The sequence below is a fragment of the Lissotriton vulgaris genome, chromosome 9 (assembly GCF_964263255.1).
Source record: "Lissotriton vulgaris chromosome 9, aLisVul1.2, whole genome shotgun sequence".
Taxonomy (NCBI): Eukaryota; Metazoa; Chordata; class Amphibia; order Caudata; family Salamandridae; genus Lissotriton; species Lissotriton vulgaris.
This window is the reverse complement of record NC_141697.1, coordinates 504,029,962-504,045,005: the sequence shown is the minus strand read 5'-3', so window position 1 is coordinate 504,045,005 and position 15,044 is coordinate 504,029,962. Positions and strand designations below refer to the sequence as shown.

Below are 15,044 nucleotides of genomic sequence, written 5' to 3'. Positions count from 1 at the left end.
AATCGCCAGTAATTTCTATTAGGAGTGCTACCAAAGGGGATAGATGAAGAAACCCCCGGCTTCCGCCTCAGGGGAGAAACAAATAGTCTGTCTATCTAAAACCAATAAATAGTCAATGCTTCTTTTGAGAAAGTTTGTGTTAAAAAAGAGAATTGATTATAGCTTTAAAATCTAATTTGGTTTTAAAGTTTCAAAAAAACCGGATCATTCATTTCAGATATATTGTTCCCATATATACACCAAATAGATAACTCGCTATCGACTAGAAGATAAATCGAGAACAAATGGATGAATATGCTACCAGCTTATAGGCACGTATAGAAATCCTCCCCTGCATTCAGACCATTGGGATGTTTACAATCCAGTTTAAGAATGTAGTGGGTTTCTAATTTACGCAGGATTCCCTCCCTGTCGCCACGTCTTCTCAGGGGCATGACTGCATGTATTACGTAAAATTCGAACAGTTTCAGATCTCTTTTGTGATATTCATTAAAATGTCTTGCGACAGGGTAAGCCTCATCACAGTTAGTGATGGCGATGGCCCCCAAGTGTTGTAACACCCTATTATGAACTGGCAGATTAGTACTTCCAACATATCTGAGTGCGCAGGGGCACTCCAACACATAAATAGCATATTCAGTCTTGCATGTTAAATATTTGGGGATGGGAATTTGTTTCTCAAAAAAAAAGGGAGAGGTATAAGATCTTTTATTGAGCCCATGTTTGCAGGCTTTGCAGGTCATGCATTTAAAAAAGCCCGTCCGGGAGCTGAGCCAGTCGGTCTTAGCCAAGACCTCTGGACTACTGCTCACCAGGCTGTTTAGCATTGATCCTGCCTTTCTGTATGTGATGGTGGGGGAATTCACGGATCCTATCTTTAGGATTGGGTCATTTTGGATAAGTGCCCAATGTTTACACATGATTTTCCTGATCGCCTGGTGTTGTTTGTTGTAAGGTATTATTAATCGGATAGAATTAGGTTCAGTCACTGGTTTGTCTCTTCACTTCATAGCTTTTGTTACAAATGGTACATCTCTGGGTAAGGCCTCTGTGCGCTTAATGGCTGATGTAATTATTTTTTCAGTATAGCCTCTTGCTAAAAAGCGCAGGCGCAGGCTGCTTGAGCTTCCACCACATCTTGTTGTCTGCTGCAAATACGTTTGATACGTAGCATCTCCCCGTAGGGGATGCTATGAATCAAGTGGCGAGGATGGTGGCTAGTCGCATGCAGCAGTGTATTGCCTGCCGTGGCCTTACGGTGCAGTTTAGTTTGAATTGCCTGTTTGTCAATAAAAACTTCAACATCCAGAAAGTTGACTGTGGATTTGCTTACATTGGAGGTGAATTTTAGGTTTAGGGAATTGTTATTCAAATCATCAATAAAAACATTCGCCAACCTCTCATCCCCTCTCCAAATCAAAAACAGGTCGTCAATGTACCTATATATGCATACAACATTATTGTGTATAATTTCAGCAAACTGGACTCCGAGAACTGCTTCTCCCACAGCCCCATATGCAAACATGCATAGCTGGGGGAGAAGCAGGAACCCATCGCCACCCCTCGAGTCTGCTGAAAGCACATCTGCTGAAACATAAACAAGTTATTGTATTGGCACATTTCAATCATGTTCACAAGCATATTATTGTGCGAATGACAATGCAGTGGCCGCTTATTCAAAAAATGTTTCACAGCTTTAAGGCCATCAACATGATTGATACTGGTGTAAAGATAGGTCACGTCTAACGTGATAAGTAAGTAATCCTCCTGCCATGTAATGTCTTTTAACTTTCTAAGGAAATTTCCAGTATCCTGTCTAAAGGTGGGTAAACTAATCATGTGTTCCTGTAAAAAAAAGTCGATATATTTGGAAGTATTTTCAAGGAGGCTGCTAAAGGCGGAAATGATGGGCCTGCCCGGTGGGTTAGAAGGATGCTTGTGAATTTTGGGTATAAAATAAATGCAGGGTATCACCGGGTGATCGTTTAAAAAAAATTGAAACTCATCAGAGCTCAACAAACCCAAACCTTTCCAGGCCACCAGTTTTATGCAAAAGCTGTTCCAAAATGCCTTTACTGTTGCCACGTCCACCCTTGTATAACAATCTTTGTCATTTAGGTGGCGCCATGCCTCTTCCATATATTTCTCCCTTGGCCATATGATAACGTTCCCACCTTTATCTGCCTGGCGAATAATCACAGATTTGTTAGCTTGTCATTTTTTAATCAAATCATGGTATTGTTGATCATGTATAGAATATTTGTATTTGCTCCGTACCACTTTATGCTGCAATTTATTGATGTCAGTAGTTACTAAATCGTGGTAGTAGTCTATGTTGTCCTTGACTATTACCGGACAAAAAGTAGATTTTGCTTTAAAATCCGTAAGACCGGCTCCCATAGTTGCCAAGTTCATATCGCTTGCTGATAGTTGAGTACTCTCACTTTGTAAATCAACTAAATCCAATCTCAGACTCATATCACCTGCCGTTAGAATACCAGGGCTATCCACTGCAGCCGCAATCACACCTGGTGTTCTATCCTTTATCGGTTTAGAGGCAAAGAACTTCTTGAGTTTCATCTTTCGTATATACTGAAACACATCCACCCTCGTTTGAGCATACCGAAAATTACAGGCAGGGCTATATGATAGTCCCATAGACAGGATTTGTGTCTCTGCTGTGCTGAGCTCAATTTCAGACAAGTTTACTACAGACATCGCATTATTATTTATTTAAAACATTTATAGAGCGCAACTGTCGCCTGGCAGGCATCCTGGCGCTAGAGTAGTTTACTCCTAAGATAGAAAAACAGTGGGAGAACGATAACTGGTGAGGGGGGAAGCTAGGGGAAAAGCCAAGTTTTTATTAGTTTTCGAAACGGAAGGAGCTGTGAAGTGTGGCGAATGTCAGCAGGCAGACTGTTCCAGAGCTTTGCAGCCGCCACTCGGAATGATCTTCCTCCAATCCTGGCTCTCTTGAATCTGGGCACTATTACAAGTCGAGCGGTAGCGGATCGAAGGGCTCTGGTAGGGGTGTACCAGCTGAACAGCCGTTGTAAGGGGATAGGTCCTAGCCCGTGGAGTGCCTTAAAGACCAGACACAGAGACTTGAAGGCAATTCGTTGCTTCAGGGGAAGCCAGTGCAGCTCGGCTAGGGCAGCAGTGGTTGAGGCTCTCCTAGACCATCCAAGTGCCAGTTTCGCTGCTGCTGATTGGACCCGTTGGAGACGGTCCAGCAGTACCAAGGGGGAGTCCAGCAAGAGAGCATTGCAATAGTCGATACGACTCAGGATGGTGCACCTGACTATCTGTGCTCTGGCGGAAAGTGGAAGTAGTGGCAGAATTTTACGCAGTGATCTCAAAAGAGCAGAGCAGGTGGCAACTGTTCTCGAGACCTGTGTTTCCATGCTCAGCTTATTATTCAGCATGACGCCCAAATTCCGCACACTGGCCACAGGTGACGGGTTGTCCGAATTTTCCGGAAGCCAGAAATCCGCAGGCAGGGGACGAGGTATGCGGCTGGCTGGGCAGAACAGAACCTCGGTCTTAGAGGAGTTAAATTGGAGGGAGTTGTGGTGTAACCAGCCGGCAGTGTCTCTCAGACAGTTGTGGAATGCCTCTAAAGTTATAGAGTCTTCACCCTCCCAGGAAACAATAAGCTGGGTGTCGTCTGCGTAATTTACTGTGGTCATGTTATGTGATTTAATGAGAGAAACCAGTGGTAGTAAATATACATTAAAGAGAATCGGACTAATAGAGGAACCCTGGGGTACACCGTGAGGGACTTGGGAAAAGGCAGATTGATAAGGGGGAAGGGATACAGCCTGTTTCCTGTCGCTGAGAAAAGAGTGGAACCAGAGCAGGGCAGAACCATCAACACCCGCCGCTCTCAACCTTTCCAGCAGGATCACGTGGTTGACAGTATCGAATGCGGCAGACAGGTCCAGCAGGATCAAGGCCGCTGCCTGGCCCCTGTCTGCCCGCACTCGAAGTTCTTCCATGGCCGTAAGTACAGCTGTTTCCGTGCCGTGGGCTGGACGAAAACCAAATTGGAAAGCATCCAGAACATGATTCTGCTCGAGGTAAGATGATAGGCAGGTGCTGACCCATCGCTCCACCACTTTCGCCGGAAAAGGCAGAAGCGATATGGGACGAAAATTAGAAAGGCATTCTGGCATTGGTTGCTGCCATTATTGTGGTGTTTGTTTGCGTTTCAAATAATTGTTGGTGTTCTTGTTTCTTCCCCGCACACTTGCGTTTCCTCCGTTGGTGGCGCTTGTAGTTTTGGAATTTACGGGTTTTTCTACCCTGGGCCCTAGTGTATCGAGGCGGTCCCGCCTCATACAGTCTAGTTCCTGGGCCAGGGTATATCGGCGAAACCCCAGCTCACCACTGGGACCTGCTTGCTCACTGTCAGATCCACTTTCTACCACTGAGCTGTAGTCAGAGAGCGATGTTGTTGAGCCAGCCCTGCTGGTTAGATTTCCTTGTTGCTGTGGGGGATCTGACATTAACAAGGGCTTTCCAATGTTCTTTTTCACCATCTGGAAGCGTTTAGCAAAGGTAAACACCTGTCCCCTCTCATAGTCCTGTTTATCCCTTTGGAACTTAAACGCTTTTCTTTTGCATATAGCCTCCTCCTCTTTACAAATCCGTGCCAGCATATCGTCTCTCATTTTAGTGTTTGCAGCGTTTTGTTCACAGCTGATCAGCTCTGTTTCTAGTGCCAAAATTTGCTCTTCATACTTAACCCGATCAACCTCAGCGTATTTAACCAACAGGGTCATAAGATTCATTGATGATTGAAGAATATATTGTGCCCATTCAACTAATAATTCAGGATTAGGAGACTCGTATGTAGGGACCAACATGATGCGCAAGCCGCGGGGCACTCTTCCCACCTCCAAATATCGGGAAAGGGACCGATGTTCCCACCATTTTGCCTGCTTTCCTTTTTTCAACTTCTCCAGTTTTTTAATTTTGTCGCGATACGTCGCGTCAGCCACATTGATCGTGGCCCCAACTTGGTTTACAGTTACAGCTGCTGATGGTTCATCGCTGAACATGTCAGCGGCGGCTTCTTCCCGACTCCTCAGCGCGCCAGCCATGGTGCATGTAGGGGTGATCAATTTAAATGCACAGAGCAACTACAAACGGACAGCTGTCCTCGTTGTCTTACCCGCACTCTCCTTCACGAGTACTTGGACACACCAGCTTTTCCACAGCTGGTTTGCTACACCGGGGTCTTCCGACTCCGGTGTCACCTACTACTCCGTTGCCGGTACACTGCAGTCCTCTCGGGGGCAGGAACAAAGTAGAAATCCTGTGTAGGAAAACTATTCTTCCTTCCGGGGTCAAATCCGGCCGCGTGGCTGTGGTGTTTGTTCTGCCCAGAAAACGAAGGAGGGGTTCCGCTTGAACGAGAGAGCCACTCGGTGATTTATGAACAGGAAAGTCCAAGCCTTGTGTTGTAGGAAGGACGACAGCGGACTCAAATCTTTAAGGTGCAATTATTTATTTGTGCAAGTACCCCGCACCTTAGCCATGACGCGTTTCGGGCCCCCTTGGCCCTTGATCACATGACACGCTGTGGAGTGATTCTCAACAATTTAAAGTGACCGTACACGTTGCTATGGAGATCATAGACATAAACAAAATACAAATTTAGCAGCTCATCTATTATATATATAAAAACATAATAAATACTGTTTTATAATCACCAACAAGTATACAAATGATAAATATCAATCATTAGTAAAATCATGAGGGATAAAAGGTCAACGCAGTTCCCGCTAAAATAGCAATAAAAACCATTGTGACATTATATCATGTAAAAATTACATGCTTGTTGGGATTGTGTCTGGAAAAAATTGTAAAATACACTTACTGACAAATGTAAAATATTGTACATCTTTCAGTAGTAATTCCGAACATCGACACTACTATGTACTTCTGCTAATTTCTCAGATATATATATACATACATATATATAAATACATAAGTATATACTTTTTTAAATAATGTACTTTTACAATGTACATGACTTTACCACACATGTATTTGCGTTGTAATGGCATGCGTGATAAAGTTATATGCGGGGTACATTTTTTTAGGAATGATGGCTTTGCTGAGTAATAGTCCCGGGTTGTAAAAATTGAGGAGTAATGGTATGCGGGATGTTGGATTGTGGAATATCGTCACATATTCCATTTATACTGGTAGGCAGTATAGTTTAAGAGTCCTTGGTCTGGAAAAGCACAAATTCAGATTTTAAAACATAACATAATTGTTAGCGGTTTTCTTTAACAATAAAACATTTTTTCCTCTACCCAAATGAACCCTTTTGTGCAAGTTTAGGATAATGGAAGACAGGGCAAAAATACTTATATCGCTAATACATATCTTGTATTTTGCATCCAGTTCTTTGATGATAGTTAATAGCTCACTGTGCTATATCACTATTTTTTTTTGGGATCAAATTTGTTTTTATTGGCAACGACATAGTACAGTACAGTGATAGGACAAATGCAATCTACCAACTCTTGTGCGCTCCATTCAGGGCTCCCGGTATGGGTCTCCAAAATCGTAGGGCCTCGGGCCATGTGTCCATGTATGCAGTGGAAGCCATTTTCAAGTAACAAGATACCCCAACAAACCCCTCTCCCCAAGCCCCCGCCCGTAACCCCTCTTATCTCAGCAACTGTAGTCCCCGTCCCGCCCCCCCCCTCCTAACCCTCCCTCCCCGGTGTGTTCTGCCGAGACCTTATCAGGGAATCACCTGGGCTTTCGACGTTTTTTCGTCTGTCCTTGAGCATCGTTAGGCTTGTGAAACTCATCAACTAGTCTGAAAACTCGGAGGTACTTGGGGCATGTCAGCTCGGGAAATTCAGTGGTGAGTAGTGCAATCAAGGGCGACCATATCTCTCGGAACGAGTCCGTGGTTTGCGTGAGAGAGGCCTGTATGCGCTCCATACCCATTATAAACCAAATTTTGTGGAGCCATCCCGTGTGAGAGGGTTTGCGCGAGCTGCCCCACAGTGAGAGGATGTGTTGTGTCGCTGCGCCCAGTGCTAGCCCCATTTGCTTCCCCCGGATTGATTTGAGTGGAAAAGTCAATTTGTTAGGTAGGCCTAAAATCGTGTATGCCGGGAAGCGTGGGATCTCCGTTTCAAAGTGTAAATCCATATCCCCCAGTACCTCCTCCCAGTAGTCCTGCACCTCTGGGCATTCCCACAGCAGATGGATCATGGTCCCAGTCTGTCCGCATCCCCTCCAGCACTTAGGGTCTCGCCTAGGGTTGCTCTGGTGGAGGCGTTCCGGAGTCAGGTGCCAGTAACAAGCCACTTTGACCACGGCCTCCCTACTCGCCATGTTCCTAGCCGTGTGATGGGCCCTGAAAAACATATCGTGCCATTCCCTATCCGAGAGTGCCCGCCCTAGCTCTTTCTCCCACCTTTTCTGCCCGCTGACTTTGCTGCCGGCGCTGGTGGGGACAATAATTTGTAGAGTTCCGTGATCGCCCTCTTATCGTCCGATTTGGCCAGAAGCCACTTCTCAAAGGGTGTGAGGAAGCGGCCCACCTGCGGGGCGACTTCTTTGTGAGTGAGCCAGTGTCGTAGTTGAAAATATTGGAAGCTGTGCGGGCGTTCTATCCCGTAGCTCTCCTTGAGAGCCTCCAATGTCATAAAGCACTGCCGGTCAAACAGGTGTCCTGCCGAGCTAAATTCTGTAGATCGCCACTGAGAAAAGGCGCCAGGGGCCGTCCCGGGGGCGAACGACGGGTTATCAAAAAGGGGTGTCATCGGCAACGGAAAAGAGGTAAGGTCTCTAGTTATTGCCACAGCGTCCCACACTTGTAAGAGTGTCCTGGTGATAGGGGATTTCTTGATATATGCCGGTCTGTCGCGTCGTGCCAGGAATGGGACTCGCCAGAGTGGCATACCCGCCATCGCCCTATCTTGAAAGAGCCACCTTTTCTCTGAGGTCGGTCTGGACCACTCCAGAAGGTAGCGCAGCTGGGTAGCTTGGAAGTAACGATGCAGGTCAGGGACCCCTAGCCCCCCTTCGGCTTGCGACCGTGAGATGAGATCGCGCCGCATTCTAGAGCATTTCCCGGCCCAGACATACTGCTGTATGGCGTCTTGCAGCTTTTTAATCATGCCCAGTGGGGGAGTGACCGGGATGGTCTGAAACAGGTATAGCACCCTCTGCAGCACAGACATCTAGACGGCGGCCACCCGGCCTAGCCACGACAATGGTTGGTGTCGCCATCGGAGGAGATCTCCTTGAATACGGTGAAAGAGCTTGGTATAGTTATTTTCCACCGTTTGGGCTGTCGAGGGAGACAAGTCTATTCCTAAGTATGGTAGTTCCAGACGTTCTTGTAGCCCTCCGATCCGGAGCGAACCTCTATGAGGCTGGCGCGCATTGGACCCCAGTGGTAGGATCACAGATTTCTGGATATTCATCTTAAAGCCCGAAACCTTCCCAAAATGCTCCATTTCTTGCAGAAATGCTGGGATCGAGACCCCCGGGTTCTCAACAGCGACCAGAATGTCGTTTGCGTACAAGCTGATGGTCTGCTCCTCGCCTCCGAAGGTGACGCCCTTGATGTTCCGGTTATCTCGCACTCGTTGGGCAAACGGTTCCATGTACAGGGCGAACAACATCGGCGACAGAGGGCAGCCTTGCCTCGTGCCTCGTCAGATGTCCAGTGGCTTGGAGCCTGTCCCGTTCACCCTAATAGTTGCACGGGGGGTCGCGTAACAACTGGCCACCCAGGCTCTGAATCTCTCCCCAAGCCCGAATCTCGACAGTGTCCTATCAAGGTGAGTCTAGTCCACTCTGTCAAACGCTTTTTTAGCATCGACTGACAGTAGGGCAGCATCCAAATCGTTGTAGTGGGCTTTATCGATTACGTGCAACAGGCGTTTGGTGTTGTCAGCGCATTGACGTGAGGGTATAAAACACGCCTGGTCTGGTTCAATTATGCCTGGGAGACATGGCCCCAGCCTTGCAGCTAAGATTCCGGTAAAAAGCTTCAGATCAACATTCAGAAGCGATATTGGCCGGTAAGCCGCGCATTTAGAGGTGTCTTTTCCAGGTTTTGGCAGGACGATTATGTCTGCCTCGAGCATCTCTTGCGGGATCGAGCCCAGGCCTCGAAACGAGTTAAAGAGTTTTGTCAACACTGGGGCAGAAGTTGGCAAAAGGTTTTGTAAAAGCCCGCGGAGAACCCATCTGGGCCTGGCGCCTTGAGTGGTTTAAGGCGCGCAATCGCAGAAACCACCTCCTCCAGGCAGATGGGAGCGTCTAGCGCCTCGGAATTCGCACCATTCAGTACGGTCACGTTGGCTTCATTCAAATACTCTGTTCCGACCTCTTCCTCCGGGGCCGGTTCGCCCTCCTATAGCTTGGCGTAAAATGCCCTGAAAGCCTCGGCTATGTGCTCGTCATTGCAGTGCTCTCTTCCGTCATCCTCGCGTATGACTTGCACCCTTGCCTTGACTGTTTGCGCTTTGAGTTTGCTGGCCAGCAGGCGGCCGGTCCTGTCTCCCCCCCACATAATAAGTGTGCTTGAGGCGTAGTGCCGCATATTCTACCCTGTCCAAGGCAAGTTGCGCTCTAGCAGCCTTCAGTTGGTGCCATATCCTCGGGGCCCCCGTCCGACAATGCACTCGCTCGAGTTCTAGAACCTGTGCGGTTAATTCCTGGCGCCTTTCTTTCCGTAGCTTGTTATCTGCGGCCGAAATCGCCATCAGTTCCCCTCTGACCACTGCCTTTAGTGCCCCCCATACCGCGGGCATGGCTACCTCACCTGTGTCATTCCTGCTAAGGTAATCTGATATATTCTGGGAGAGTTGCTGCGTGACTCCTTTACGCGTAAGCAGGGATTCCCTGAGCCGCCACCTACCTTTGCTAGAGTGGATGCGGGGGACTTGCAGGTGTAGTAGGATTGCGTCGTGATCGGAAAGGGCCGCTGGGGTGACCTCCACGTCCTTTACCATAGGGGCCATATCTGCCGAATCAAGGAAGTGATCTATCCTGGCATATGTCCGATGTACGTGTGAGTAAAAGGTGTACCCCGGAGCTGTATGATGTACCTCCCTCCATACATCCCGGAAGCCCCTGCTGGCGAGCCAGCGCTTCCCTTCCGTAGAGAGAGCACCGGAGTCACCAAATCTGTGTCCTGACCTGTCTAACGCATTATCCATCACCAGATATAGGTCCCCTCCCACCAGTGTGTACTTTGCGCTGTCCCCAGAACCTCCGACAACGCCCCTGTGAGAAACGATTCTTGCTTATTGTTGGGTGCGTAAATGGATCCCACTGTAAACTCCACATTACCAATGCTAACAGTGTGCGCTAGTAGTCTGCCCTTTATTTCTGCCACCTTGTCCCTTACCTGGCCCTTGAAGTGCTTAGCGAACAAAATGGCCACCCCCGCTTTTTTCTCCATAGTGGAGGAATAGAGTTGTGTCGGGAAGGCCCTGGATCGCATACGATGCCAGTCCTTTGCCAGCAAATGTGTCTCCTGTAGGAGGCAGATTGCCGCGCCGGAGTTCTCTAAGTATGAGAGCACCGACCGCCGCTTAATTGGGTTATTGAGGCCCTTAACGTTGAGAGTTAGGACCTGCAAAGTGTCAGACGCCATTCAGGGGATTAGGCCCTGCCCCGCTACCACCTTGCTTGTGCCAGATGCGCCCTCGACCTCTCGTGTCCATTGCCACAAACCTCTGTACGTAGCCCTCTCGGATCCCCGCTTGTCCCGCCTCTCTGGAACGAACACCCCGGGGCCTCCCCCCCCACCCCCCCACTGCAGAACCCCCCAAACCCCAACAGGCCCCCCCCTCGAGAATCTCCCCCTACCCAACCACCCCCTCCCTCCTCCTCTTCCCCGACCCCAACTCCCAATCCCCAACTGCTGAACATTGTCCCAGGCCTATACAGCAACAGTCCAGGCCTGTGGTAAAGTGTCAATGGAAGGGAATGTGTGGCAGTGGCGGCCTCGAGGCCCCCCGTCCCGCCCCCCCAATGTAGTGCTGTGAAAGCTCACGGGCATAGTCCTGGTCCCTCTATGCGGCTCCTGTGTCCTTAGCGACTTCCTGAATTGCTGCCTCGTGGCCCTGCGCCACCGTTTCTGGGTCTGGTTTGAATCCTTTCTTGGCCGGGAGGTGTCGCCTCACTCTCTGCCAACCGTCCCTGGACTTTTGCGACGTCATGGATAGCGTGGATCTTGGTTCCTTGTCATCGTCTGACTCATTGCCCTCCGGTTGGATACCCAGCAGAGAGCAAGTGTCCTTCAGTGACCGCAACTGATGGAGGGAGCCGTTCCATTTGAATATAAGTCTGAATGGGTGACCCTAGGAGTAGGGGACCCCTTTGTCACACAGGAAGGTAGTGGCCACTCTGAATGCTCGTCGTTTCTGTAGGGTGATTGCGGAGAGATCTTGGAAGAGCTCCACTGTGTAACCCTTGAATTTGATAGGTTGTGCCTTCCTTGCAGCTAGCAAGATGTGTTCTTTGAGAGGGTAGTCCGGTAAAAATGCTAATATGTCCGGAGGGGGAGCAGGTGCCCTGCGAGGGAGGCCCACCCTATGGGCCCTGTCGATGCGAATCACAAAGTCCTCTTCCTCCTGCAGAATTTCCCTAAACAGCTCTTGTAGGTATAGCGTGATGTCCTCCCCCTCCGCCCTAGATGGCACATTTCGAACCCTAATGTTATTGTGTCTCGAGCGGTTCTCAAGGTCTTCGGTGTGAGACTGCAGGTCTGTCTGCTGATCATGCAGCCTGAGGATTTCCTGTCTCAAAATGTCCACCTCCTCATCTCTAGTGTGGCCGGAGACCTCCACTGCTTCCACTCGTTCTCCGAGCTCGTCAACATCCTTACGCAGCTCCTTGTAGTTTCCCGCCATGTCCTGTCGGAGGGTTTGGATGTCCTCCTCCAGGGAGGTAAAGAGAGACTCCATAAAGGATTTCGTAGCAGGGGCGTCCCCCCTTCGCGGTATTTCTCCTTGGGTGGCATGGAAGTTGTTGGTTTATCCGGGCTCTTATCCCCTTTCGCCGAGCCTTTGGACAGCATGTCGTGGATTATGCGTGTCCCTCTGCGAGCCCCTGAGGACATCGTCACCTGCCACCGCGCGGCGTGCGCTTCACTACCTCGTGCTCCGTATGCGACCTGTCGTTGCCGGCACTCCCCTCGGCACCTCCGTGTGGCGACCGTGGGGTCCGCTCTCGGCGTGGTCCCCCCGCAGCTCTGTCCAGTGTGCTTGCGGGGGCCTCCTCGATCCCCGGCCTCCCTACTGCCGTCCGCGTCGTCTCACCGTGTCTGTTTGCTAAATGGCGACCCCTCTTATCAATCCGGCACTTTGTCTTGCCGGGGGCCCGTCTTATCGCCCCCCTCTGCGTGGATCTCCCGTCGTGGGAGGGAGAAGTGGACGGTCGCGCACTGGGCCTCTTGTAGTATTTAGGCCCGGTCCATACCCCTCTCCCGGCCTGGCCCTCGCAGTCCTCCGCCGGGGGCCTGGTCCTTGCCCCCCGAAAGCCGCCCCGTGGGCGGGCGGTTTGCCCTCTCAGTGCCGGTGGTGTTGCTGCTGTGGGCCTGCCGCTCCTGGCCTCGTACCAATCTCAGGCCGTTATGCTCCGCTCCGTGACCATCGCGTCCACCGGGGCCCCGAGTCACCGCCCCCCGAGCTCCTGTGACCGGTCTCCCTTGCTGTGGACACCGCTTTACGAGCGCCACTGCCGCCCGGCTTTTGCTAAGGCTGGGCCGTCTGCGCGGAGGCTGCGCGTCGCTTTGTAGGCCGAAGCCGGGGCCTCGATTTAGCCCTCCGCCGGAGGGCTCTTCTGCCCGGGCCCGGCGGCACACCCCCGGCATCGCGCTCCTCCGCTTTCCTCCTCACCTCGTTCCAAGTCGCTGCGGGGTCTCCGCCGAATCCGGTGCTCAGGGCCCTCCGTGGGCCGACTCTCTCCGCCGACTGGGTCCCCCGGTGCGCCCCCTGCGGCCCAGCGTCTCTCCTCCACGCCGGGCCACACCGCTGCTGGTCGCGTGGGGGTCCGCCCTGTTTCAGGCCGCTTTACTCGTGTCCCGGCTGTCGGCTCCGCCGGCGTCTGCGCCTCCGCTGCTTGCAGACCCGCGCTCGGCCTCCGGCCTCTAGGCCCCCCGGGTCTCCGCCGCGGCGCCGGTTCGCTCCCCTTGCTCAGTCCCGGACTCGCCAAATCTGGCGTCTCGTGGCTCTCTAGGTGTCTTCACTCGGCTCCCCACTGGCTGCACCGCCGATTTGGCTAGCAGGAGGCAGGGTAGCCCGCGAAAACGGTGCTGTGAGGGGGATCGGACGAGGAGCCTCCGGCAAACACGTCTCCTCAGGCCGCCATCTTGGCCACGCCTCCCTATATCACTATTTTAACTTATAAACTGTAACAAAAGATCCCCGGGTCACAAGCAGTAACCCACTGACCTATTTACATAATATGTACTTTGTGATCTGCAATGGTACAGATTATTTGCAAAAGGCACAATAACCCACTGCACTACCTTACAATGAGTTCAAACTTCCACTAGACAAACCTAGGATTTCTCTCCAGCAGGAACATTAATCACTGGAGTGATCTTGATGTTTTTATTGAAGGCTGAAAATTACTGGAAGCAAGGAATGCGGCAGCAGGTGCTTTTAAAACGAAAATATGCTTGTAAAGAGGGCGCCCCACCCCAAGTCAGCGCCAGGTTCGGTGGCACCGATCGCACCGCTCTAGAGCTGGCCCTGCCCTAGGTTCTTCTGCCACCAGTGTCTCTCTCCACTGTCATTGTCAATGGTCACGCTGCAAAGAGTGGTATTGGAAGTGGTTTGCATTGTGTATGCTTTGGTAAGTCCAAATACTGTTGTATTTGAAATGTAAGGGGATATCCTACAAACTCCTATGCTTCATGTTTTTTTTTTCATCTAGAGAGCATTTACAAAGTGGAACATGCAAATGCCTAGTCATCTAGTATACGTTTTAGATTTTAAATATTGAAAGCTGTATTAAAGCCATCTATGGCATAAATGACTACTGCCAATTTTACCATGGATTTTGAAATGCATGTTACATTTGCACAGCAAGGGCAGTGGTGTAACCCTCTGTGAATCATTAAAGTTAACTAATGTTTCTGTTTATTACAAGCCAGCCTTGGTGCGCTTGACTGCTATTGGGCGACTGAAGGAGCTTATGTGTTTAGACGGAGTCCCCGTTTCTGGAAATGAAACTGCAGTTGCCCTGCGTTTAAGTTCCGGATCAAGAATTACTCAGGTAAAGGGGCTTTATGCTAAATCTTCTGACATTGTTTCTGAGGTCTGGTGTTGTACAAGACCTTTTGTTTTTAGTAAAATTATTTACATGATATACTTACTAATAAGGGTGTTTAGTAAACCCTCTTCATACATTGGCTTGTGGCATCTTTCACATTTTTCTTTTACCCACTACAGCATAAAAGCATAGGGAAATTGGTTGTGCATACTACAGCCATGGGCTAACTTCACTGTGAAGGACAGCCTTTTGACCTTTTACAAGGAGCACACCCACATACAAACTAGTTCTCTTCAGTGCCGGGAACTACTGATAATGTGTACTTTTTGAAACCACCCAAATATTTTAGCTTTTTTCCATTTTTCTTTTGTTATTGGTGAGAGTCCCGCAGCTCTCACCACAATGTTTTATTAAAACCTACATGTGTAGTGTGATGGTTGCAGGTTTTGAACCTCTTGATAGACCTGTCAAACTAAGCCTTTTTGACAGGAGAGTCACTGCTAATAGGCCTCCTAGTCCACAGTGGCGTCACTAGGGTTGGTGTCACCCGGTGCGGGTAACTCATGGTGTCACCCCCTCACAACTTACCGGATGGACCATCTCACCCTCTGCCTGCACCATGTCCCCTCTGCCTGCACCATCTCCCCTCCGCCTGCACCATCTCTCCCTCTGCCTGCACCATCTCTCCCTCTGCCTGCACCATCTCCCCTCCACCTGCACCATATTTCCCCCTGCCTGCACCATCTCTCCTTCAGCCTGCG

The 15,044-nt window shown here is 50.1% G+C and overlaps 1 protein-coding gene across 1 annotated transcript in view; it reads left to right on the top strand.

The window, feature by feature from the left end:
* The window catches only part of LRRC9 (leucine rich repeat containing 9), a 719,638-nt gene that overhangs the window by 411,575 nt on the left and 293,019 nt on the right, over positions 1–15,044 (top strand). The window contains exon 19 of the mRNA XM_086937964.1: positions 14,161–14,286. Coding sequence (XP_086794090.1) covers positions 14,161–14,286 — 126 coding nt within the window. The remainder of the gene's footprint in view (positions 1–14,160; positions 14,287–15,044) is intronic.